The sequence below is a fragment of the Tiliqua scincoides genome, chromosome 1 (genome assembly GCF_035046505.1).
Source record: "Tiliqua scincoides isolate rTilSci1 chromosome 1, rTilSci1.hap2, whole genome shotgun sequence".
NCBI lineage: Eukaryota > Metazoa > Chordata > Lepidosauria > Squamata > Scincidae > Tiliqua > Tiliqua scincoides.
Genome location: NC_089821.1, coordinates 32,235,113 through 32,259,799, shown reverse-complemented (window position 1 = coordinate 32,259,799; position 24,687 = coordinate 32,235,113). Strand labels below are relative to the sequence as shown.

Here is a 24,687-nt window from a genome sequence, read left to right as displayed (position 1 = left end):
CAGACATGGGGAGCAGGGTACCCTTCAGTGGTTTGCCATCTCCTCTAGCAAGCTGCTTGAAGCAACCACCTCAGTTCACCTCCTGACTGAGCCAGCCCTGCTCCTAGGGTTGGTAATTTGCTATTGACTTTCACATGCTGCATACAGTACTACCTGTACTAGATATCTCAATAAAGCCACAGACAACAGCATCAAGTGCTATACTTCTGTGGGATTTTATGAGGAACATGAAACTATTCTGGCATTTGAAAATTCCTGTGAGCACAGGCCTAATTAAAGGCAATGAGTAACATATTGGCTTTCTTTAGCTGGAAAAAACCACACCCACTCATGTTTTATGATACAAAACCCTGATTACAGGAAATGATTTGTCTAACAGAACTTGTACAAAGATGTGGCTAGCGGCTTGCGCAAAGAAGCACTATGTACTATTCTGTATGCACTATGTACTATGTACACAGAAGCACTATTCCTGTGGTCTGCTGAAGCATACCCAGGCTCAAGGGGTATGCTTAATAACACAGTTTGGCAGAAAGTATGCAGGTACACTGGTGGAATGCAACAGGATAAAATATCGGGGCATCACCTCATGCACATTCTCCCTGCATGCCCTACTCCAGTTGAAAGAAATGACTTGCTGGCACAAGTAACCCTTTCCTTGAAGACCACACCTTTCATTCTCCGTTGAATCTACCTAGATTCATACAGAAACAAGGCACATAAGTCTAAGGTACTTACTGAATAAGGGCCCAGTCGTATCCAACTCTCCAGCACTGGTGCAGCTGCAATGCACCAGAAGAAATGTTCCCATACCTTGGGTAGGCCTCTGTGACAGTTTCCCCACCACAGGATGCAGTGCACACCCCATTGGCATAGCTGCACGCACTGGAAAACTGGATAGGATTGGGCTCTACTTACTGAATAGTACTTACTGCAAAAGATTAAAATATACTGTAGTATATTTTATTTCTTTACTAATTACAATTGTGAATTCATATTGGCTGAAACATATATAACTCAAGCAAGGGGCTTGCAGTAACCTAGTGAAAGTTTTGACTTTTCCCCTTTTAATAACTGTTTCCCATACTACTTTTGAAGGTTTCCTAATTTTAAAAATCAGTTTCTTAAATATCACATGGCGCTATTTTTTAAGGAAAAAGAACACCAAAACTTCCTTGATCTCACGGAACTAGTCCAGTGGTTCCCAAACTGTGCGACGTGGTCCCTGAGGTGTCATAGGATGTCCTCGGCAGCCTCTTCTTCCTGGCTATCCCATTGCCATCTTGGATATTCCCAGCTCTTCAGGGTGTCACCATCTCGGACCACATGAAATCTCATGTGAAAGATGGTGGCATGTGGGACAGCCAGAAAAAAAGAGGCCACCATGAAAGAAGGGTGCTGTGACCACTATAAATTTGGGAACCATTGAACTAGTCTCAGAATTTTTTGTATCCTGGCCATTAAAAAACCAATTCACAACTGAATTAATCCCTTACATTCTTACTCTATGTCTGCCTAAATAAATAAATACGTCTAAAATTGCTTCAAAATATAGTTTTTTTTCAGAAGTAGTTTGATGAAACTTTGGATGTTTTGACTTTAGACATTTTTCATAGGGAAAAATTTGTTTATAGACATTAGTGCTGTTTTGTTTTTTGGGGTATCTTCCCTTTTTTCCAATAAGAGAGGAATGATACTTGCAGTACAGAACAGAAATCCACACCAGAACCAAAAATTTAGGTTAACTTACAGAGCAATCCTATGCATGTGTACGCAGAACTAAGTCCCATTGTGTTCAGTTAGGCTTACTCCCAGAGAAGCATGTATAGGATTGCAACTTTAATTTATTTTATTTTTAAAATCAAGCAACTTTCATTGCCCCCAAGTAAAGAACAACAGTTTGGTGTACATAAATTCTGGTCAAACATGGTCTTCATACCTAAGACGTTCATTCCATCTTTAAACTCAAGGCCTTTCTTAATTACCACCTGAGGTTCTGGAGTCACTTCTGTTTCATTCATCAGGGCAAAGATGGAATCTGTAACATTGGCTGGTTCATCTGTCTCTTGAGGGACAAGCACTTTCTTTGTAACAGTTTGAATCTGAAAGTATGAAAAAAGCATAAAACTGTACATCAAGCTGCTATCTTGTCTATTCCATCAGACCATGATTTGCAAAAGTTGAGCTCAGATCCAGCCTTTAAATTTTGACAACAACTCAATACACTGTTAATCTGTATTGAAAGTGTAGAAAGGTGCCAGAACACTATACAAATATCCTATACCTAAGAGGACAATATGGCTAGTGAGTCAGCCAGATGGGATGTGAGAGTTCCCCCATCTTATTTTTCCAGTAAAGCTTCCTTTGGTGTGCAGGTTGGTAATCCTCCTCCTCCTCCTCTCTAGAGTTCCATTCAGCTAGACAGCAAGCATGTAGGATCAATCTATCTCCCCTTATCCAAGGGAAAATAAAGTTTGTCCTTTGTTTAGAATCACAAGCTTTAAAGTGATGTCCTTAGCAGATGCTTTCCAGATCTCACTGTGTAAACTACTATGCTAACATTCCGTACCACTGTAGAGCATGCAGAGCTCCTTGTATGTATTGATGTGCATGCAGCCTACTGCTTTGTGTAAAGATATGCAAGTTGGAGCACTAACCCAACAGTGTCACTTGAAAGGGGAATGAAACAAGGGTTGGAAGAGTGACAGCATGCCAATTAGATCTGCACAATAACCATGGATGTGGTGGAGGTCCGGCCACCACTCTGCCCCTTAAGGGGGCAGTGACAGGGCTTCCAGGACTGGGGTGGCACAACATCCCAGTTCGGAAACCTCTGGCTTAAGGCTTGTGGGTTGTTCTCTACTACTTTGATTTGGCTACTCATTAGCTTCCTTTCTGTCTCGTTGTTTTATGTCTCCCTGCCCAAGCTGCCATGACCAATTGCTTCTCTTGATTCGATATTGCAGTATACGTATATATAAAATGGTTTTGTCTAATTCAGCAACACTGTGAATGTGTTCTTTTCCACAGCTCTGCTAACAAGACAGACAATACGTAGGGTGCAATCCTGAAGCATCCTTGGGCCAGCGCAAGTCCCTTGCGACCAGGAGGTCACAAACATGCCGTAAAGCATGCTTGCGCCTCCTTTCGAGATGGCGAGGCCAGCACAAGGATGCGCACCAACCTCCCCGCACCAACACAGGCCACAGTCCAGGTGACTTTCGCACCAGACTTTCCAAGCTGGCATGGGGGTTGCGGGGCGTGGGAAGGGTGAGAAGGGGGTGGGGGGGTGTTTCAGGGTTGGGGGTGGGCAGGCAGTGGGCAGGCCCATGGATAGGCAGGGAGCACCCCATTCCTGGGCCAGCCCCGGGCTGCTTGGATTCACACCACCGCTTGAGGTGGTACAGATCTAAGTAGCTCCATTGAGGCTGTTGTGGCTCTCCCTGGGGTAAGGGTAATTTTTTCCCCTTGCCTTGCTTTGGGTCTCAGCATCCTGGATACCGCTCAGGTCAACTGGCCTGCCTGTTCCAGCACAAGTTAGGATTGTGCTGCTTGAGAAATATCACAGCAATAGCATTTAAGAAACCAGGTTGGGATTGCAGGGGAATAAATCCAAGCAGTCATCCTCACAAAGCCAACGTAAGTCAATGAGGACCCTCTTCTACAGGGCATTCAACCAACCCATATACGCCTTTGTGAGTAAGGTGAAGAAGACCCCATGTAACTCAGGAGCATATTCATTCCCTTCATCTTGTCCTCCTTCCAGGTGTTATGTGCCCCACCCAGGTCACACTTCACGGTTTAAAAACTACAAGAGAAAATTAAACCTCAAAAGTCAACAAGCTTCTCATAACTAGTATATACTTTAATAATAAAGCATGACACCTTACGTAAGCTGCTCTTAATTAACTTCACAATTGTACACCATAGGGCTTGGCTTAGTTCATCAATGGAGGTACATAGTGGGAATTTTTACTTGGCAAGAGAACTTCTCTACCTGAAGGTGTACATGTATTCTAAAATATAAGGTCCCTGCTCCTTAAAGAAAAATGCTTTGTGGCCTATTTAATATACAATAAAATACAGGAGCATTTAAGTCATCAGCCATTAAAAATACCTGCAGAATTTAATTTTGCACACTATCTCTAAAGCTCCTTACAAAGTCTTTACAAACTCGCTAAAATCATGAACATTTCTGCTCACTGAAAAATGTGAGAACAAGCAACATTTGGTAAATTTTAAAGTTACCATTTGTCTCTTCTCCTAAACTGGCACTCACGGCTTCATCATGAATGATGGAGACAACTATTCAGGATACACCATCCATTTAGAATGCGCTGGACCATGTTCACTGCAGGAATTTAAAAACTGTAGTTGCCACCCAATGTGAAAATGTTTTTTTTGTTTTTTTTTAAACACACTAAGTAAAAAGAGTTGGACTACAAGTGAAAAACTCATCAGGGAGTCTTAAGTCTGCCAGCATTCCTACATATTTTGTATCTGGCTTGAGTGACAATTTTGACATCTTTTAAGCATTATCGAAGACCCTGTGAACATTTGTGTTGAGTGAAACTGAAGAAATGATGGGCTACTACAGTCTGCACTGTAAACAAGCAAAATTACAGAACTTTGGGTGCTGTTGTGAGATCAAGCCTGTAAAACTTGTGATTGTAACGCATGGTTTGTTTGCACAACCAGATCAGTGCATGGGAGCAGTAGCATAGCTAGAGGGGGTGCAAAGCATGTTGCGTCACCGAGCTTGGCAAGTGGCCTCTCCTCCTCCCCTTTTGTTTTGCATGGTGCGTCACCGAGCTTTGCAAGCGGCTGCTTCTCCTCCCCTTCAGAGAAACTCCAGGCCACTAGAGCAAAATGGAGGTGTATGCTCCAAAGGGAAAGGGCCGCTTGCAAGGCACGGTGAGGTGCCATGCAAAAACTTAGTGCTTGCAATGGAAAAAAAATCTATATTAATTCCCAGCTATTCTAGTATATTTATTTTTCACATGTCCATTCTTCCTCCAAGACATGAGGGTGGTGTACATGAGTACACCTCACCCAGGAAGCTTCACTGCTGAGCAGGGATTTGAACTGGGATCTTCCAGGTCTCAGTCCAACACCAGAACCTAGTGGCGCCATCCTGGCTGTTCAACATACACATCCATATCACTGCATGCTGAATTCAATGTTTTTTGTGCCACCAAAACCACTGTAAGGGCCCAATCCTAAAAAGGACCAGCACCTGCATTCAGCCTTAGTGTGGCACTGGGTGCCATAAATGTATCGTAAAGCAGGTTTACAGCACCCAGTGAATAAGAAGCGGTGGTGCAGGGCTCATGCCAGTCAGTTGCCGGGCATTGACAGGAAGAGGATGCACTGCTACTAGGGATAAATGCAACCACCAGGCTGTGAACATAAGAACAGCCCCACTGGATCAGGCCATAGGCCCATCTAGTCCAGCTTCCTGTATCTCACAGCGGCCCACCAAATGCCCCAGGGAGCACACCAGGTAACAAGAGACCTCATCCTGGTGCCCTCCCTTACATCTGGCATTCTGACATAACCCATTTCTAAAATCAGGAGGTTGCGCATACACATCATGGCTTGTACCCCATAATGGATTTTTCCTCCAGAAACTTGTCCAATCCCCTTTTAAAGGCGTCTTTAACGCCAGCACCACATCCTGTGGCAAGGAGTTCCACAGACTGACCACACGCTGAGTAAAGAAATATTTTCTTTTGTCTGTCCCAGCCCGCCCAACACTCAACTTGAGTGGATGTCCCCTGGTTCTGGTATTATGTGAGAGTGTAAAGAGCATCTCCCTATCCACTCTGTCCATCCCCTGCATAATTTTGTATGTCTCAATCATGTCCCCCCCTCAGGCGTCTCTTTTCTAGGCTGAAGAGGCCCAAACGCCATAGCCTTTCCTCATAAGGAAGGTGCCCCAGCCCAGTAATCATCTTAGTCGATCTCTTTTGCACCTTTTCCATTTCCACTATGTCTTTTTTGAGATGCGGCGACCAGAACTGGACACAATACTCCAGGTGTGGCCTTACCATCGATTTGTACAACGGCATTATAATATTAGCCGTTTTGTTCTCAATACCCTTCCTAATGATCCCAAGCATAGAATTGGCCTTCTTCACTGCCGCCGCACACTGGGTCGACACTTTCATCGACCTGTACACCACCACCCCAAGATCTCTCTCCTGATCTGTCACAGACAGCTCAGAACCCATCAGCCTATATCTAAAGTTTGGATTGTGCATGACTTTACACTTACTGACATTGAAGCGCATCTGCCATTTTGCTGCCCATTCTGCCAGTCTGGAGAGATCCTTCTGGAGCTCCTCACAATCACTTCTGGTCTTCACCACTCAGAAAAGTTTGGTGTCTTCTGCAAACTTAGCCACCTCACTGCTCAACCCTGTCTCCAGGTCATTTATGAAGAGGTTGAAAAGCACCTGTCCCAGGACAGATCCTTGGGGCACACCGCTTTTCACCTCTCTCCATTGTGAAAATTGCCCATTGACACCCACTCTGCTTCCTGGCCTCCAACCAGTTCTCAATCCATGAGAGGACCTGTCCTCTAATTCCCTGACTGTTGAGTTTTTCAGTAGCCTTTGGTGAGGGACCGTGTCAAACGCCTTCTGAAAGTCCAGATATATAATGTCCACGGGTTCTCCCACATCCACATGCCTGTTGACCTTTTCAAAGAATTCTATAAGGTTCGTGAGGCAAAACTTACCCTTACAGAAGCCATGCTGACTCTCCCTCAGCAAGGCCTGTTCATCTAGGTGTTTTGAGATCCTATCTTTGATGAGGCATTCCACCATCTTACCCGGTATGGATGTTAGGCTGACCGGCCTATAGTTTCCCAGGTCCCCCCTCTTTCCCTTTTTAAAAATAGGTGTGACATTTGCTATCCTCCAATCTTCTGGCACCATGGCCGTTTTGAGGGACAAGTTGCATACCTTAGTCAAGAGATCTGCAACTTCATTCTTCAATTCCTTAATAACCCTTGGGTGTATGCCATCAGGGCCCGGTGACTTCTTGATCTTTAATTTATCAATGAGGTCTGAAACATCTTCTCTTTTAACCTCCATATGACTTAACTCCTTGGTCAGGAGGGGCTGTTCGGGCAGCGGTATCTGCCCGAGGTCTTCTACCGTGAAGACAGATGCAAAGAACTCATTTAATTTCTCTGCCATCTCTAAGTCTCCTTTTATCTCCCCTTTCCCTCCCTCACCATCCAGAGGGCCAACCGCTTCTCTGGCGGGTTTCCTGCTTCTAACATATTTGAAGAAGCTTTTATTATTCCCCTTAATGTTGCTGGCCATGCGTTCCTCATAGTCTCGCTTGGCCTCCCGTATCACCTTCTTACATTTCTTTTGCCACAGTTTATGTTCCTTTTTATTCTCCTCATTAGGGCAAGACTTCCATTTACGGAAGGAAGCTTCCTTGCCCTTCACAGCCTCTCTAACTTGGCTGGTTAGCCATGCGGGCACCCTCCTGGATTTAGTGGAACCCTTCTTTCTTTGCGGTATACACCTCTGCTGGGCCTCTATTACTGCTGTTTTAAGCAGCCTCCATGCACTCTGGAGAGATTGGACTCTTTTTACCCTCCCTTTCAACCTCCTTCTAACCAGCCTCCTCATTTGAGGGAAGTCAGCCCGTCGGAAGTCAAGGGTTTTTGTTAGAGATTTGCCTGGTATTCTTCCCCCAACGTGCACGTCAAAACGGATCGCAGCATGATCACTGTTCCCCAATGGCTCAGTAATGTTTACATCTCTAACCAGGTCCTGCATACCGCACAATATTAAATCCAGAGTCACCTGTCCTCTGGTGGGCTCCGTGACTAGCTGCTCTAAGCCACAGTCATTTAGCATGTCAAGAAATCCGGTTTCCTTATCATGACCAGAACACAAATTGACCTAGTCAATATGAGGATAATTGAAGTCCCCCATGATTACAACCCTGTCCCTCCTTGTCACCTCCATGATCTGTTTCCTCATTTCAAGGTCCCCATCCGATTTCTGGTCTGGAGGACGACAGCACGCCCCCAATATTACGCTGAACAAGCCTGGTAATTTAACCCACAGAGATTCTACGGTGGAGTCGGACCCACCTTCAATCTCTACTTTGCTGGATTCTATCCCTTCCTTAACATAAACGGCCACCCCAACTCCAACACGCCCCTGCCTGTCCCTCCTGTAGAGTTTATAGCCCGGGATTGCGGTATCCCACTGATTCTCCGCATTCCACCAGTGCGGCTTCTGGTGGTGTGGGGAGGGCACACGTAGGTGGGAGAGAGCAGGGGGGAGAAACAGGGGTGGGATTGGTAGAACTCTGCTCCACCATATCCTGAACTCCATGTCGGGCCTTCAGGCTGACACAGAGACTCTAAAGTTTACACTGGCAAAATAGCCAGTGCAAACTTAAGAAGCCTGATTGTGGGGCTTGGGGCTTTCCCTGGGGAAAGGGGACAAAAGCCCCCTTCCCCCAAGGAGACCTCCAGCTGGTTCCTGGCACCCTCTGGATACTGAGGTTACTGCTTTGGCACCACTGCTTCAGTGGACGCCGGGAAGCTCAGGATTGGGCTGCCCATCATGTATATATAACTGACCCAGAACATGCAGATAAGTCTGAAAGTCAACAATGTTGGAGGAAATTAAAAATAGTTTCCTCTTTGGGGGGGGGGGGAAAGCAGAGTAGCTTGGGTATCACCCAAGGGAACCTTCCTCACCCTGCTGTCATCTATTCAATGAAAAAAAGACAAAGAGGCAATGGCTTGTTAAAGTTGCAAAAAGAAGCTATTTACTTACAGTTCCATTGAGTGTATATTTACAGCATTTGATTAGGATCAGAGGTTCAGCTAACACTTAGAGATAGCAAGGCCCTGGAGCTACCTTGCCCTGCATGCCTTGTGCTCAAGATGGCCTGGGCATCAGAGCCCTGGTGTGCACATCTTAGCAGGTCGGTGGTCAGAGGACAAGAGGAAGAGCTCAGAGGAGAAGGGAGGGATAAAAAGTTCGGGCCACACCCCACAAGGATCACAGAGAGAACAGGTAGAAAGGTCAGAGTCACTGGGTCATAGCTTGACCCCTTCTGGACAGCATTCTGCCCCCTCTGGACAGCAGACGGAGTTGCACCAATTCCAAAAAACAGACCCTATGCTTTTCCTGTTGTTTCCATGCACTTGTTCATGGGAACAGGAACCCAGCCATAAACTTCACATTTAATCCTGCCAAATGCTGGGACAGTATGGTCATTCATATTACTTACAATGTGATCTATACTGCCTCTTTGCTGGTTACTACTACCACTACTACTACTACTACTACAATATTATGTTGTGACTGATTTATGGAAGAGCAGTTAACATGCAAGGTTATGTAGAGATTCTGGGTAATTATTCAGATCTGCCAAATCTTTTACTTAGGATAGGCATGGATCACATTTCCTCTTTTTACTTGGAAAAATGACTTCCTGGCTTTATTTTAGATCAGTACAGGATCATCACTTTTTGGGGTTTTTTGCTTCTTTTTCCCAGATCGGAATTAAAACTTCAGAAGCGGAAAGTCCTCTTTGCTGTGCATTACACCAAAAAAGCTGCATGAGCAGAATTTCTGTCTGCCAGGCAGTTCTTAAAGCCACAAGAGCTGGAAAAAAGGTGGCAACTTTTTTTCAAAAGACAGCAGTTTGAAAATCTGGCAAGCTCTGCAGTTTGTTTGCAAATTAAAATAACCTCTACTCTTTCAAGAGCTGCTAAATACTTCAGATCCTAGATCTTTCCAGCAGGGCTAGCAAGACTTAAGATATCAATTGGTTCTTAATTAACTCCTAATAAAAGCCTTGATTGAGCTTATTTGCCTGTAAAGTAAACTGGAGGTGAATACCCAGTATAGAATTAAAATTAAACCCAGTAGCATGTTTTCATCCACTATTCAGTTTTCAAGCATCACAGGATGAATCATTCTTTAAGCATAGGTTTGGGAATGCAAATTGAATAAATGCTAAAATCACAAAACCTGTTGGAACCTTTACTGGGAAAGCAAAGGGAGCAGAGAAGAAACAACATAGTACCCTTTTGAGCTTTTGCATTTTGACTGTTATGCTCATCTGTTAGAGATGAGTAGTATTCTTGTGTTTTGCTAAAGCAGGAGTCCTTAAACTTTTGAACCTCAGGTAATCTTTTCCTCATTAACTTGCCTGCTAAGATCCTGCTGCATGTTGCAGGGACTCTTCCAACTGCATACACAGTTCACAAAGGGCTGAGACTCCGAAGGAGTGACTTGTCTAGGACCATTTAGTGAATTCATAGCAGAGGTGAGATTCAAACAGGGCAGGCTTAATTCATAGCTGGAGTCTCTCAGTCGCTATACCAGTGGCATTGCTAGGGGGTGTGAGTCACACGGTGAAGTTCACGGGGGCGGGGGGGATTAATGTGTAACACCACTACTGACCAAAATTTTTAAAATCTTGGTATTTTTGAATAATACCATTATGTTATATATAATTCAATCTGTAATTTCATGCAGAATGCAATGAAACAAAACGCATTGAAATATCTCTATTCTATCAAAAGGTATACCCCCCAAACCAGAAGGGGTGGGGCAATGGTGCATCACCATACCTACCGCCCAGGGAGTTGCCCCACCCACTGCATGGGAGGTGGTCCATCATAGGGGTGACACACTGGCCTCTCACACCAGGTAATGTTAATCCAAGTGACACCACCGTGTTATAGTATAACACAATATGAGTGTCTATCTCATAGAGGAGCAAGAAAAGATGGAGGAGCAAGACCAGTTGCCTACCAGATGGCATGTACTGTACACTTTGCTTTCTAAAATTTCAATAAATAAAATAGTGAGATGAAAAGTAAATCCTGAAGCAACTAGACCTGTTGGAGTGTCATCTAACTACCCTAAGCAACTTTCCAGTGCAGCCACAATGCATCCTTGAGGAGGACTGCCCCCCCCATACCACATTGGCACAGCTGTATCGGTGCTGGAAAGTTAGTAAGGATTGGGCAGTAAGTCTATTAGTTTGAGTAGCACTGTGGCAGCAGAAGACTGAATATATGTGGATGGAACAAGGGGCACCATTTCATACTTCTGTTGGGGTAAACATTCGACCACTCAGAGTATCAGACCAGTGTATTGGTTCAGCTGCAATCACCCACAAAAAGCTGAATGCATGTGGTCAGAAACAGAAGGGGTAACTATTTTCACCCATTCGATACCTAAATACCACGGACAGATCAAATTTGCACTATGTAAAAACTAAGTTAAGAAGCATCAGTGAGAACACTAACTAAAAGCAAAGTCATTGGAGTGGGTTGGTTGCCAACAGACATTAAAGTTATAGCCACCAGTAGAATTATAAACAGAGTGGGGGCTGGGGATAAGAATAGGCCCTCAGTTTGGCTGTACTTGTCGTAAGAGGCAAGTGTCGTAAACAGCCACCGGGTAGATGGGACTCATCAGCCTGGGAAGGCAGCTCATCTGAGAGAAGGAAAACTCTGATCCCAAACCTCCACTGCCTTGTGGCCTTGTGCCTTGTGGCCTTGTGGCTTTTCCAGTTATGGAAAAGGCTTCAGGAGTCAACCTCGAGGCAAAATCCGGAGCCGGAGTCCCTGAGGCGGTTCATGGCTGAACACAGTCACATTCTGGCAACTCCTGCGACGCCGCTGGACCAACCGTATTGGCTTCTGCCTTTCCACTGGACCATTTCAGCGACGTGGAGAGGGGGGATTTGCTGCATGGGTAACAGCCTATCCTCCATACCTACTTTACCCAGGCTTCGCGCACTGGAGAGGACACTCTGTTCCAGAACCACCATTCAGAGCGTGACACCATAGTCTTCCGAGACTGAAGGATGCCAACAAGAGTGGTAATAAAAATTAATAGCTTAGTTCCCCTACCAGCCCATTATCCTGTTTCTTTAGCATTCAGCCAGTCGGGATGCCAATTCCCACAACCAGTCACATATAATTTAATGGAAGGGGAGCTATTAGTTTATTTAGTGTTTAAGAGCCACTTGTCTGTCGTGGGGACTTGCAGTGCAATCCTATGTAGGTTACTCAAAAGTAAGTCCCACTGTGTTCAGTAGGGCTTACTCCCAGTTAAGTGTGTATCGGATGACACTGTTACAGCTATGACTAGGCACCCATGTGACTTTTCTTTTAAAGACTCTTAACAAGTGTGCCCTCTAACATTATAAGCACATGAAGAATTATAAGAGGAGTGAGAATAAGTTAGTGCATTCTAATCTTGCCCATTATCTCATCTTTCAGCTTTCATCCATCAACAGGCTGATTCCAACATCCTGCTGAGAATGAATAACTTGCAAGGATTGAGAGAGAGAGAGAGAGAGAGAGAGAGAGAGAGAGCAGTTTAGTGTTTAACACACACTGTTCTAAGTTTTGGAACACAGTGTCTACCCATGTGACACTTCTTTTGACTCCACTGCGAACAAACATGTCCTTTTAAAACCACTGAAATTTAATTAGCATGCTTACTTGAAAACAAGACTCAGTGAAATTCATTCACCGTACTTCCTAATAAGCCTGGTGGTTTGGATCAAGCTGTAGGTGTGTAGGGGGAGGAGCGAAAACGACAGCTAGGTTTGTTCTGTTGTTGGTTTACTTTGCTTCTCTGTGTGGCACCACCCTGCCTCTGCTCCCCACCCATGCTCTATAGCCTGGAGCTGCAACCTCAGATAATAATGTTTTAAATCCTTTAAATGATGCCATTTAGGAATATTTAAGAATGATTTTGGCAATGGATCTTCTATGGTTCATTAACCAAAATGGGCTGTGCTACTGACAAATAACGTCAGCAAAAGAAAAAGAAAAACAGTTTCTCCTCATAGAGTTGGAAGAGTGTACAACATGGAGATATTTTATACATCCCTTATAAAGTAATGCTAATTTACTTTTCTCCTGAACAGTTTATTGCAGACTGGAGTGTACATCCACTAAATAAGTGAAGGATAGGCACTAGCAGAGAATTTTCCTTCCCTCCCCACCATTCATCCAATCACTTATCTCAGTTCCAATTTGGTGATTACACCCACTAAAAGTAGATTCAATCTTCTGCTGCCAATTTGCTATTTGCCAATTTGCCCTTTGCCAATTTGCTGTTCTTGGCATTTTCTTTTAGACAGCCAGTTGATTTACCCTGCAACAGCAGTCATAGTGATACTCCCCACAGATCCTCTGAATATTGAGCTGAAGGAAGCCAGTGGCCTAGCTCTTTATGTTTGAGAAATGTTTTAATACAAAGTATTATGATCTGTTCCAAGCCCTGAAGATGGGGGCAGGCCAAAAGCTTGAAGGGGTCCACAATAAATCACTTTGTTGGAATTAAATATAGATCACATCCTGTCAATGCTCATTTAAGCCATTGTTAGAATTGAGCTGAATTGTTGAGAGTTTCAGTTCCGTCCTTAAGTGTTCTAAAGAAACCAAAATACCTAATCACAACTGAAAACAATGAAACAACTTGCTATCAGTTTCAAAACAAAAAAGAATAAAATAGGAAAAGCATGCAGCAACATAAAGACAAAAATACAAGCAGGTAAGAAAAACCACCCTAAAGCCAAACCCTAAGCCAACAAATGAATACACAGATCATTAAAAAGGCGTAGACCCAAAGGAGAAATTCCTTCATCCAAACGTAAGTAATTGCATGGACACTGAAAGTATTCACTAGATTTATACCCAAAGATATATCTTAGAGTAAATATGTTCTTCCTTCTAATGTTTTAGTTTATGATCCTAAGCACATTTACATAGAACAAAACCTTGTAGGCAAACTAACTACAACATATATGAACCACTCATGATAAGGAAGACACGTGCTTAAAATTTGGTGCAAGTTCCTTTAAAATGCTTGATGTGATCTCAGTCCTTTCCAGATGCAAGTTGGGCATCCCTTAACCAAAGTACTTGGGACCAGATCTGGTTGGCAACCTTCCGTCTTGAAAGACTATGGTATAAGCCTACAGCACCCGGTATTCCCAGGAAGTCTCCCATCCAAGTACTAACCAGGCCTGACTCTGCTTAGCTTTCGAGATCAGACGAGATCAGTTGGGACCAGAAGCATTTTGGGCATCAGATTTTTCTGTATTTTGGAATCCTTACATATGTTCAATGAGATATCTTTGGAATGGGGCTGAAGTCTAAACACGAAAGTCATTAATGTTTTGTATACACCTTATATACATAGCCTAAAGGTAATTTTATACAATATTTTTAATAATTTTATGCAACCTGAGGTCAGGTGTGGAATTTTCCACTTGTGGTGTCATGTCGGTGTTCAAAAAAGTTGCGGTTTTCGGAATACTTTGGATTTTAGAATTCCGGATAAGGGATGCCCAACCTGCACTTTTTAATAGTAGAATCAAACAGCCACTGAAATCTATGAAAATATCTTGGGGACTGAGGGACAACAGTACTACTTGGAGGCTATTGCTCATTTGCATATATTTAGTTACCCAAAGACAAGCATCTTTAAAATGTCTAGTGTCTTACATTGAGAATGAACATAAGTAGGAAGCTACAGAACAGACTGACCACCCAATCCTATGCATGTCTACTCAGAAGTAAGTCCCATTAGAGTCAATGGGGCTTACTCCCGGGAAAGTGTGAATAGAATTGGGTTGTGGAAACATTGCTGTTTGACATAAGTTTCTTTTTTTTTTTTTAAACTCTTAACAGAAAAATGATAGGACAGCAAATCAATACCAAGCATATCAGTACAATATGTATAATTACTATCTTCTTTTATTTTTATTGTCATTTGTGTGCGCACGTGTGTGTTATATGCATAGTGAAAGACAAAACACTGTTATTTACCTGTTGAAAGCATGCTTGTACAAGGTTTTCAGGGAACAAGTTTCGTATAAGATCCAAGAAAGCATCCAGACTGGACACTTCATCATTCTTTTTCCCTTCTCCCAGCTGCTTCTTAAGTTTTGGATTGCCTGGATGGATGGCTAAGACCAGAATAACCCCCAACACTGCAGCAATGATAGTTGTGGACATGTAGTAGACCATCGCTCTTGTACCTAGTCGACCACTAGCCTTAGCATCCAAGCCTGACAGACCTGTGCAAAAAAATGCATTGAGAGAAGATAAAATTTCAAAAAGAAAAAACGAGAGCCAAACTACATATTAACACATGGCTAGATGTTATGTTTTTGTACAGGTCTACATTTTTAAACTGTATAATTGTTCAGATGTTAATTTTTCTGTACATCAGCTTCAGCATCTCATCGAAAAGGTGATTACTGCCACCCCCATATACATGGATCCCATATCCCCTGTTTCACTTATCCGTAGATCGGCTCCCCGGCTTCCCCCTGCGTGCATCACCCTCACCAGAGGGTGTTCTGAGCCCCGCAGAAGCCGTGCGCATCTGCCTACGACCTCTGCCAGGCTCAGAATGACTCTTACAGCAAAAAAAAGTGATTTCTGGTTTTTCTGTAAAACTGGAAGTGACGTTTTTAATGCCTTATAAGGCATTAGGAGGTCGGGGAAGCTCTCAGTGGGCCATTTTTTGTTCTAAGAGTCATTCTGAGGCCTCCAGAAGCAGCAGGTGGATGTGTGCTGCCTCTATTGGACTCAGAACACCCTCCAGAAGTGAGGTTATCTGCTGTTTCACTTAACCACAGAGGGTTCCAGAACAGGACCCCACAGATGCTAGGGCATGCCTGTACTAAAAATTAAATATAAATAAGTTAGGAGGGATTCAGTATACTTGATATAGACTCTGTAGTTTCTGACTCTTTGCTGACTTTCTATGCCTTGTTGAGACAATCTAGCAACATACATGCGCCCTGGACTTAAACTGGTTTAATAGTCATTCCTTCTTCCTAGCAGTAGAATTCCCAGAAGGGGGGAACAACACTAAGGGCACAATCCTAACCAACTTTTGAGAACTGACTTGGCCACAATGCAGCCCCAAGTTAAGGTAACAAACATGCCCTTACCTTGAAGAGGCCCCCTTGACTGCCTCCCCACTGCGGGATGCAGTGCATGCCACATTGGCACAGCTATGTCAGTGCTAGAAAGTTGGTTAGGATTGCGCCCTAAGTTTTACAGGCACCTCAATGCAACATGTAAGCTGCCCCTCCCACCTGCCATCGGAGCCATTTTGGGCGGCAAGAGCAATGTGGAGGCATCTCCTCTGCTTTGCTTTGGCCACCTGGAATGGCTCTTAAGGCAAGTAGGAGTAGCCACTTACACAGCGCATTGAGGCACCAGCAAAACTTAGCTCTTCCCCCCCCCAATGCTATTGCTTCCTAGAGAACTTGACAGCAGCCCAGAAGTGTGTGACAACTGCCCAACTTCTGTGCCACCATAAAGGGTTTTGTACTTCCAGAACACTAGCTGTGGCAGCACAAGGGTCCGATAGGATTGGTGGCTGTATTTTTAAAATCTGGGTGCATAGTTCTTGTGCTCCGGGAACTTGAGCATATCAAGACAAAACAAGGATCTATATGAAAAATGAAATGATTATTCCATTCAGAAGAACAGCCAATGTGATTCTACAGTTCACTGCTTTCCAGAAAGTCTTCTGATTGTTTATAATAGGCCTTACCTGTGATTAAACTTGAGATAATTAAAGGAAGAATCAACATCTTTAGCATCCGCATCAGGATGTCTCCTGGGAAGGCTATCAACATGACAATATCAGGATTAATAGGTGTTGCCATGCGAAGGAGAGCTCCACATACAGCACCCAGGATGACGCCTGAATAAGCAAAAAAGAAAAGTGAGAGAGTGAAGGAAGAAAATGAATAATTAACTGAATCTTTAGTTACCATCTAAAAGAAGAACTGTGACAAAACGCTGTTCTGAAACAGAAGTAATTATGCTGAACCAGAGCTGGACAATGTCAACGGTCATATTAGAAATATGTCATGAAGACCAAGGTATGATGGCCTTGGGGGTTAAAAAGGAGATTTTATCCATCTCCTTTAGCTTTAACTCTCAGGGAGTTCCCAAAATTGTAAAAGTTGTAAAAACTCAAAATGTAAAGTGAACAGGCAGACACCAGTGACTGAAACCCACAGACACATTACACAATGGATTGAAAAGTGGTTCGGTAATTAGGAAATCTAAACTGCTGTTCATTTAAACATAAACAGAAAATGATTAATCCTTGCCTCTCCCAGCAAATCCCAACCTTTTGCTGTGGGGTGGCTGTGGACAGTTGCCTGGGTCAGACAAGGACTGAAGCTTGTTATTTCCCATTGGCCTTGTGGCCAGCAGGGAGAGTCAGGGAGATGATGGTGTAGATAAGAGGGAGGTGAAGATGCCAGTCATCAGTCACCATGGGGGCCATAGAAAGAGCTGGGGGGGGGGGTTCCAGCCTATGGGCCTCATGTTTGACATCTCTGGCGTACAGGTTAGGCCCAGGCCTCCAGCACACAATTCTCCTTCACTGATCTATCAAGGATTCCAATTTCAAAGAAGATCTCCGTTTCCTAATTCCTTCTTGAAGGTTTGGGATGTAAGATAAAATGGGGCAGAGAGAGACCTAGAGATTAGGCTCAGGGTATTGAAAATGACCTTCTGCTGCCAGTGTTTCTAATTTTTAAGATTATTATTACTTCTTTTAGTAACTGGTGGACTTTTAAAGGAATTTATAGTCTTGTTTGATTGTATTTTGTATCCATATTAAAGGTAAAGTTATGGTGAGGGAGAAATGTTAACTAATGTAAACAAACCCTGTTTTTCTTGGCAACCAGGTCAAGTGTCTAATAAATCTTCATTGCTCAGAGCCTAACAATTTAATTACTTAATTGTTAGTACAGTTACTTACTAAAAATAAATATGATTATTATGGTTTATTCAACCTATCCTGTATACCTATATGTGGTCCTCTTCACACATTGTGTTTTTCCAGGTGTACACTTAAATACGTGAGGCATGGATGAAATAAGCAGTACACTGAAACAGGAGGATCATACCGCAGTGAACTAAGACTGGCTCCAAAGTTTGAAACTACATAGTATGTGGACAGGCCATTAGTCTGCTGGGGAAAGGAAAAAATGGCACGAAGACTCAGATTGAATCATGGCCAGTGGTTCCCAAACTGGTGGGTCTCAACCCACCAGCCAGGAAAGCACTTATCCCTGTCCCTTTAAGAGGCAGGGAAGGGGGAGAAGGTAGCAACAGATCGTGCTCCTGCCAGGGATGGGAGTTTTTTTGTTTTTTTGTTTGTTTTTTACTTATTTCCAAGGCTCCCCAAGCCTCTATAACTGTCCATTCAAGCTCCAGTGAATTACGAGCTCTGTGAAGGCCATGCATTTGGTTGTCAGACTCACAGTGCTCTGTGTGTGTGTGTGTGTATGTGTGTGTGTGTTTTTAACACAGTCTAGTAAGCTTGGGCATGAAGCCAGTGAACCACACTAAAATGTCAAACTGCTCCATATTTGGAGAATGCTATACCCAGAAGGCAACAGAGAAAACTAGATCACTGTATCACTGGCCTAGTCCCTTGCGCACAGCAAAGGAAAGAGCTAAAAAGCAGCAGCAACTTGTAAGGAAAGTCTAGAATCCATTTGCTTCCCTTCTCTCTCCCCAGAGGAGAAACTGAAACAAAATGTATTTTTTCCAGTGTTGATGAACTGAATGAGTTTTTTTGAGAACAGAAAATAATTTGATTCAGAGTGTATATACAGAGGATACACCTCAGAATTCCTGATTCAGGGAATGGGAAGCAAAGGTCCAAGTCTAATAATCCAATCTGTGTTTCAAAGATGGCCCATCTAGACTGATGCCCATATATGTGAAAAGGCAGCTGGGTCCCCAACTCCATTCCTGTCATGACTCAGGGAACCAGGACCTCCAAGACCTCCAGATGCAGCATGTTAAATGCTGCTCCCCTTACCTGGGCCAACCCTTGTTCCTCCTATTCTCCAATGTTCTAGCGCAGCACATAATCCTCCCTTCTACATTTTATCTTCCTCTCTGTCCCCCATCTTTCTTCTGTCTTCTTCCAGTGAGTGAAGGAAGAAAGAGGAGCAGTGGAAGGAGCACTGGGGCATTTGGTGGGCCGCTGTGAGATACAGGAAGCTGGACTAGACGGGCCTTTGGCCTGATCCACTGGGGCTGTTATCATGTTCTTAACTACAATTCCCAGAATGCCTTGCAGGTCTTCTTGTTGTCTGGTGTGCTCCCTGGAGCATTTGGTGGGCCGCTGTGAGATACAGGAAGCTGGACTAGACGGGCCTTTGGCCTGATCCAGTGGGGCTGTTCTTATGGAAGCAAGTAGGGGGACAGAGAGGAAGACAGAGATTGGTGGTCCCCCCACAACTGGTACTTGAAGCTTCAGTTGGCCTCATGGATGGGACAGTCCTGCTTGGATATTGGTCAAATTTGATTGTTGGGGTGTCATTTGGAGAGACAGAAATTTATTTCACATGTGATTATTCCTTGAAGCATTCACATTTCATGATTACTGTTGGGGCCTCTGTATCCACAAATTGTGCATCTGTGGAATTGGCTCAGCATGGGTCCCCTGAACCCACATGGAGCCAGAGTTGGCCCCACCTGAGCCCTCCGGAGGCAACAGGAGCTGCACTCTGGTCGCTTCTAGAGGGCTTCCTGAAGCTTCTCCAAGCATCAGAATGTTTTATGTGGCATAAAAATGTCACTTCCAGTTTCCTTTGGGAAACTGGATGTCACATTTTTTTGGCTGAAAAGGCCATTCTGAAGCCCACAGAGGCAGTGGTTGGATGTGCGCTGCCTCTGTGGACTTCAGAAAGCCCTCCAGAGGGAACCTGGACTGCAGCTCTAGTCCCCTTTGGAGGGCTTAAGGCAATGGTTCTCAAACTCTCTGGGAGAGTTTGAGAGCCACTAAGTCTTTGCTGCAGGCAGCCAGGGTAGGGGGAAGGCAGAGATGTGATGTCCAGTATTGCGCCTCTGATTGGGGTGCAGGAACGCACTGCCACTCACTGCCACCTGCAGAAGCCTCCTGGGGGTCAGGGGAGCCTGGCGCCAGACTCAGCAGGCCTCTCCACACAGCGCAGAGCCCTCTAGAAGGCAATCACAACCACTTCCTATATCTCAATCGCAAAGTTGGAAGTAGTCGTGATCGCCTTCTGGAGGGTTCTGCGCTGCATGGGGAGCCCTTCTGAGGCTGGTGCCGGGCTCCCCTGACCATCGGGAGGCTCCTGCAGGTGGCGGTGGGTGGCATCGCGGCCCTGCGCCCCAATCAGAGGCGTGATGCTGGACATCACATCCCTGCCTTCCTCCCTCTCCGTCCCTTAAGGGAGAAAAGCCCAGGGCTTTCAGGCTGGCACATCGCAACACCCCAGTTTGAAAACCACTGGCTTAAGGGACTGTGCAAAATTTGAGAATGGATGCACTGTGGATACTGAGGCCCCACCTGTATTTTGAAATGGGAAAAAGAAGTCATCATAAATCTCAGAATACACTGCTTTTTTCAGTTTAATTATTGAATGCATCCATCTGAGAGTAGGTCTTTTGTCACCAGGGCTAGGCCTAGTAAAGGGCTCCTCAGGAGTAGGGAAGCCGGGTGAGTACTCCATGGATACAGCCCACAGGCAGAGGACCTCCTCGGGAGTAGGCCCAAAGATCACATGGCCAGAAGGGTGGACCCATCTGGGGTGGCTGCTGGGTTCATAAAGAGCCAGAGGGAGAAGTTGCTCTTCCTGGGGCTTGGGTTCCATGAGAATGACCAGGGACTGCCTAGGCAAACCCATTACCTTACCTTTACTGGACCCTTGCCTTGGAGGGGTGAGAGTTGCCCCTCTGTTTGGAAGGTCAACCCAGACCCTCGACAACAACCAGAGAAGGACCCTCAAGGAAGGGGCTGCCCAGAGGAGTGGGGGAGTGTGGAACCACCTGGGAGCTCTGAGAGGCCTCACAGCACCTGGGCAGTGGGAAAAACTAGGCAGACCAGAGCAGCAAACAGGCAACCCGGGCTGGAATGCTATCAACATGGTGTGGCAGCCATCTGGGGGGCTAGCCCCCACGCAGCCCCAGGTGCACCCCATAAATCCTGGGTGGCAATGTCGAAGATTCTGCTAGAGCCCCAACTTCTTACCAGGAGATTGTGGACTTACCTAGAAGCCGTGGACTTTTGTATGCCCTACCTATGGGGTTTTGTACCTTGTCTGTGAACAAGGCGCAGGTCCCTGTGAAGGAACTGGGGCCTGATGAATGTTAAGCATTTGAATCAAATAAACAGGCTTTGTCAAGACAGCCACCAGTCGCTGTGGTTACTGCCGAAGTGGGGTAAGTAGAGCATCTTGCAAATTGAGCCCGAACTACCTGTAGACCCCCCGGGCGGGCAGCGGAATCCCGCCATGGCGCAACATTTTTGAACCTTGATGCGCATCTTTGTCCTGCAATGAAATCTATTCTTTCCCCTTCTCTGAAACCTGTAATGACGCTCTCATTGACTATCTGCCCCTACAATCCTCTACTGCACCTCATGTTTTACTGTTTTAGTAATTGATTGTAAATATGTACTGCTGTTCTGGGGAAGCAAAGATCAGATAAAGAACTTCCATAACCCACAGAGCAAGATATGAGACTTCTCATGTTGCAACTATTACTATTGCAACTGTCCTGCCTGCTTCTTCTGTGCTATGGGGTTCCAATTTTGTAGCAGGGAAGTATAGAGCTGGACAGATCTGTTGCCATAAGACCTTTAGAGTCTCTAGGTCCCTTCTGAGATAAGGATCTGGTAACACGACTAAGGGCACAATCCTAACCCACTTTCCAGCACTGACATAAGGGCAATGCAGCTCCTAGGTAAGGAAATAAACATTTCCTTACTTAGAAGAGGCCTCTGTAATGGCCACTCAACTGCAGGATGCAGCACATGCCCCATTGGCACAGCTATGCCACTGCTGGAAAGTTGGTTAGGATTTGGGCCTCGGGCTTTATAGTGGTAAGCTCCTGCCAGACTGTCAACAGTGTGTTTCTGATGTTAAGCAGCCATAATGTTGTTATGTTCATTTATTGGCCCAATAAAATATGTGATGACTTACCAAATACAGTAAGTGAAAGGAGCAGATTTTTTCGGAGCGAAAGGCAGAGTCGCACGCAGAGGTGCTTTGGCCGAGTCTCCACCGGACTCAGGTGGCTTTCATGCATCCGCACTTCTACTTGCTTTGGCATATTGTTGGCACTAAAAAAAGAAAAGAAAGGAATAAATACTGTTAATAATAATAATAATATTAAGACACTGTAAGGTGGGACTGGACAAAACATTTAACCAAAGGTATAATGTATGTATGAAAGATAGGAAGCACGCCACCACTATAGGTAGGTTCCCTCTCCTTCAGGTGAAAAAAAGGACATAAAATAATCCCTTATATTATAGGTGAGGCTTCAGTATCCGTGAGGGATTCATTCTCGGACCCTTCACTGATACTGAAAATCGTGGAAAAACAAATCGGCAATTTTCTTCCCTTTTCTCCTTCCGAAGAGGACTGGAGCTGTTGACATACAGAATCTAGCTGTGTTAGGCATTTAATACAGGTGGAGCCTGCTTATCTGTGGAATTTACATCCACAGATCTGGCTCAACGCGGGCCCCCCAGATCCCACAGTGAGCCCAGTTGTGCTCTGGTCCCCTTCAGAGGGCTTTCTGAAGCCCACAGAGGAAGTGTGCGTCCACCTGGAGAGGTGAAAAAAACATCACTTCTGGTTTATGTTTTTATGCCTTTTAAGGTGTTCTGAGGCCTGGGGAAGCCTCCAGGGACTTCCCCAGGTCTCGGAATGTTTTATATGGTGAAAAAATGTCACTTCTGGTTTCCCAAGGGAAACCGAAAGTGGTGTTTTTGCACATCCATGGGCCATTTTGAAGCCCGCAAAGGCAGTGGGTGGATACGCACTGCCTCTGCAGGCTTCAGAAAGACCTCCAAAGGGGACCAGACGACAGTTGGGCTCACTGTGGGATCTGGGGGACCCGCGTTGAGCCATAACGAGAACTGCAGCCTGGTGCCCTCCCTTGCATCTGGCATTCTGACATAGCCCATTTCTAAAATCAGGAGGTTGCACATACGCATCATCTTGTCCATTCCAACTTTTTCCCCTAGCTGCCGCTTTATCCAACTATACCTGAATTACTGTAAGTCTCTCTTTTAACAGGTAAAAGGACTAGGACAGTCCATTAAGCTCAGGCACAACAGCAGAACACGAGATGCTCCCCTTAGAAGTAGCAGTTGCCAATGTGGTTAAGTACGTTTGAGATGGAGACCACTGCCAGCTGATTTATTCAAGCTTCTTGACATCTGTAATCTTTGGTACCAATTGGAATCCAATTTTAACTGTAGTTCAAAGTCCATTTTAGGTTTGATTGTGGATTTTCTAGAAGCGACCTTATAACAGGGATCTCGGGGATCCTCGGGATCTCGGGGGACCCTCGATGAGCCAGATCTGTGGATATAAAATCCATGGATAAGCAGGCTCAATCTGTATTAATAATTAAATGCATAACACAGCTAGATTCTGTATTACTACAGCAACAAACAAAGACTCTCCCTGTATATTAAAAGACTCTCCCTGTATAGTAAAAGTCATATTATCAACAATACAAATAAGCAAAAAAGAAAATAAAAAAATTTCAGGAGGAACCAATATGATCCAGTAAAGATATTAACTGAAGCTTGAAAAGCGAAGACAAATCATAGGGAAATCACTGAGGATGTAAGGAACGACCAGAGAAAACACATGTTGCCAATCAAATGAAGAAGAAATTTATTTAGAAAGTCAGAAATTGAATTTGCCATAGGAGTGGGTTGGAATCAGTGCTGCTGTCCTGTTGATATCCTAACCCGCTTCCCATGCCTGATCCACAGAGGATTCTGTGGCATGGAGCAAAATAGCTGTGGGAGGTCCAAGTAGATCACACCATGGAGGTTTACCCCACCCCACCCCTCAGTAAGGGAACAATTGTTCTGCTCTGCTGCACCAGATCCTGAACTCCATGTCAGGCCTTCCAGCAAAATAGCCAGTGCGGATTTGAGAAGCCCCATTGTAGGGCTTGGGGCTTTCCCCAGGGGAAAGGGACAAAAGTCCCCTTCCCTCGAGGAGACCCCTGGATGCTGCCATGATGCCGCAGGATAAAGAGGTATGTACTTTGGCACTGCTGCACCTGGTGGTGCCGTGGCCTTTAGGATTGGGCTGTTAAAGCTTAAAACCTTCCTTACAATATCTTTGTTTTGTATCTACTGCTGTATAATTAACATTTTTTCCCTTTTCCTGCTCATTCCTCCTCTTTCAATAAAGCTGCATACTGTGACAAGTGTACAATTACCACTACATAGACTGTTTCTGTTCACTACTGAGAAAGTGGAGAGCCTTTGTTCAGGCATAACAAGCATATTTCATGGAAATCACTGTCACATGTGGTAGATTCCCAGTGAATGGTGGCCTTAGGCTCAAACATACCCTCTCCCCTACTAGCTTATATTCAGTTCATGGCTTTTTATTTAGTACAAACCACAGTTTGCTGTTACATCTGAATCAGTAAACTATGGTTTGTGCTTGCCCTTCCAACCTGGATTGTAAACCATGGTTTTACTGTGGTTTGCAGTTTTGGTTTGGAGAGCAAGTGCAAATCATAGTTTGTTCATTCAGATGTGTAACTGCTATGCATTGAATCTTAACATGTAAAAACAATTAATTACATTT

At 44.6% G+C, this 24,687-nt stretch overlaps 1 protein-coding gene across 1 annotated transcript in view; it reads right to left on the bottom strand.

Moving 5' to 3' along the window:
* The window catches only part of SLC1A2 (solute carrier family 1 member 2), a 42,798-nt gene extending 20,624 nt beyond the window's left edge, over positions 1-22,174 (bottom strand). The window contains exons 1-4 of the mRNA XM_066613378.1: positions 22,039-22,174; positions 16,608-16,760; positions 14,861-15,111; positions 1,940-2,102 (exon numbers count right to left, since the gene is read on the bottom strand). Of these exons, the coding sequence (XP_066469475.1) occupies positions 1,940-2,102; positions 14,861-15,111; positions 16,608-16,760; positions 22,039-22,168 (697 nt within the window). The 5' untranslated portion in view covers positions 22,169-22,174. The remainder of the gene's footprint in view (positions 1-1,939; positions 2,103-14,860; positions 15,112-16,607; positions 16,761-22,038) is intronic.
* Positions 22,175-24,687: the final 2,513 nt, after the last annotated feature.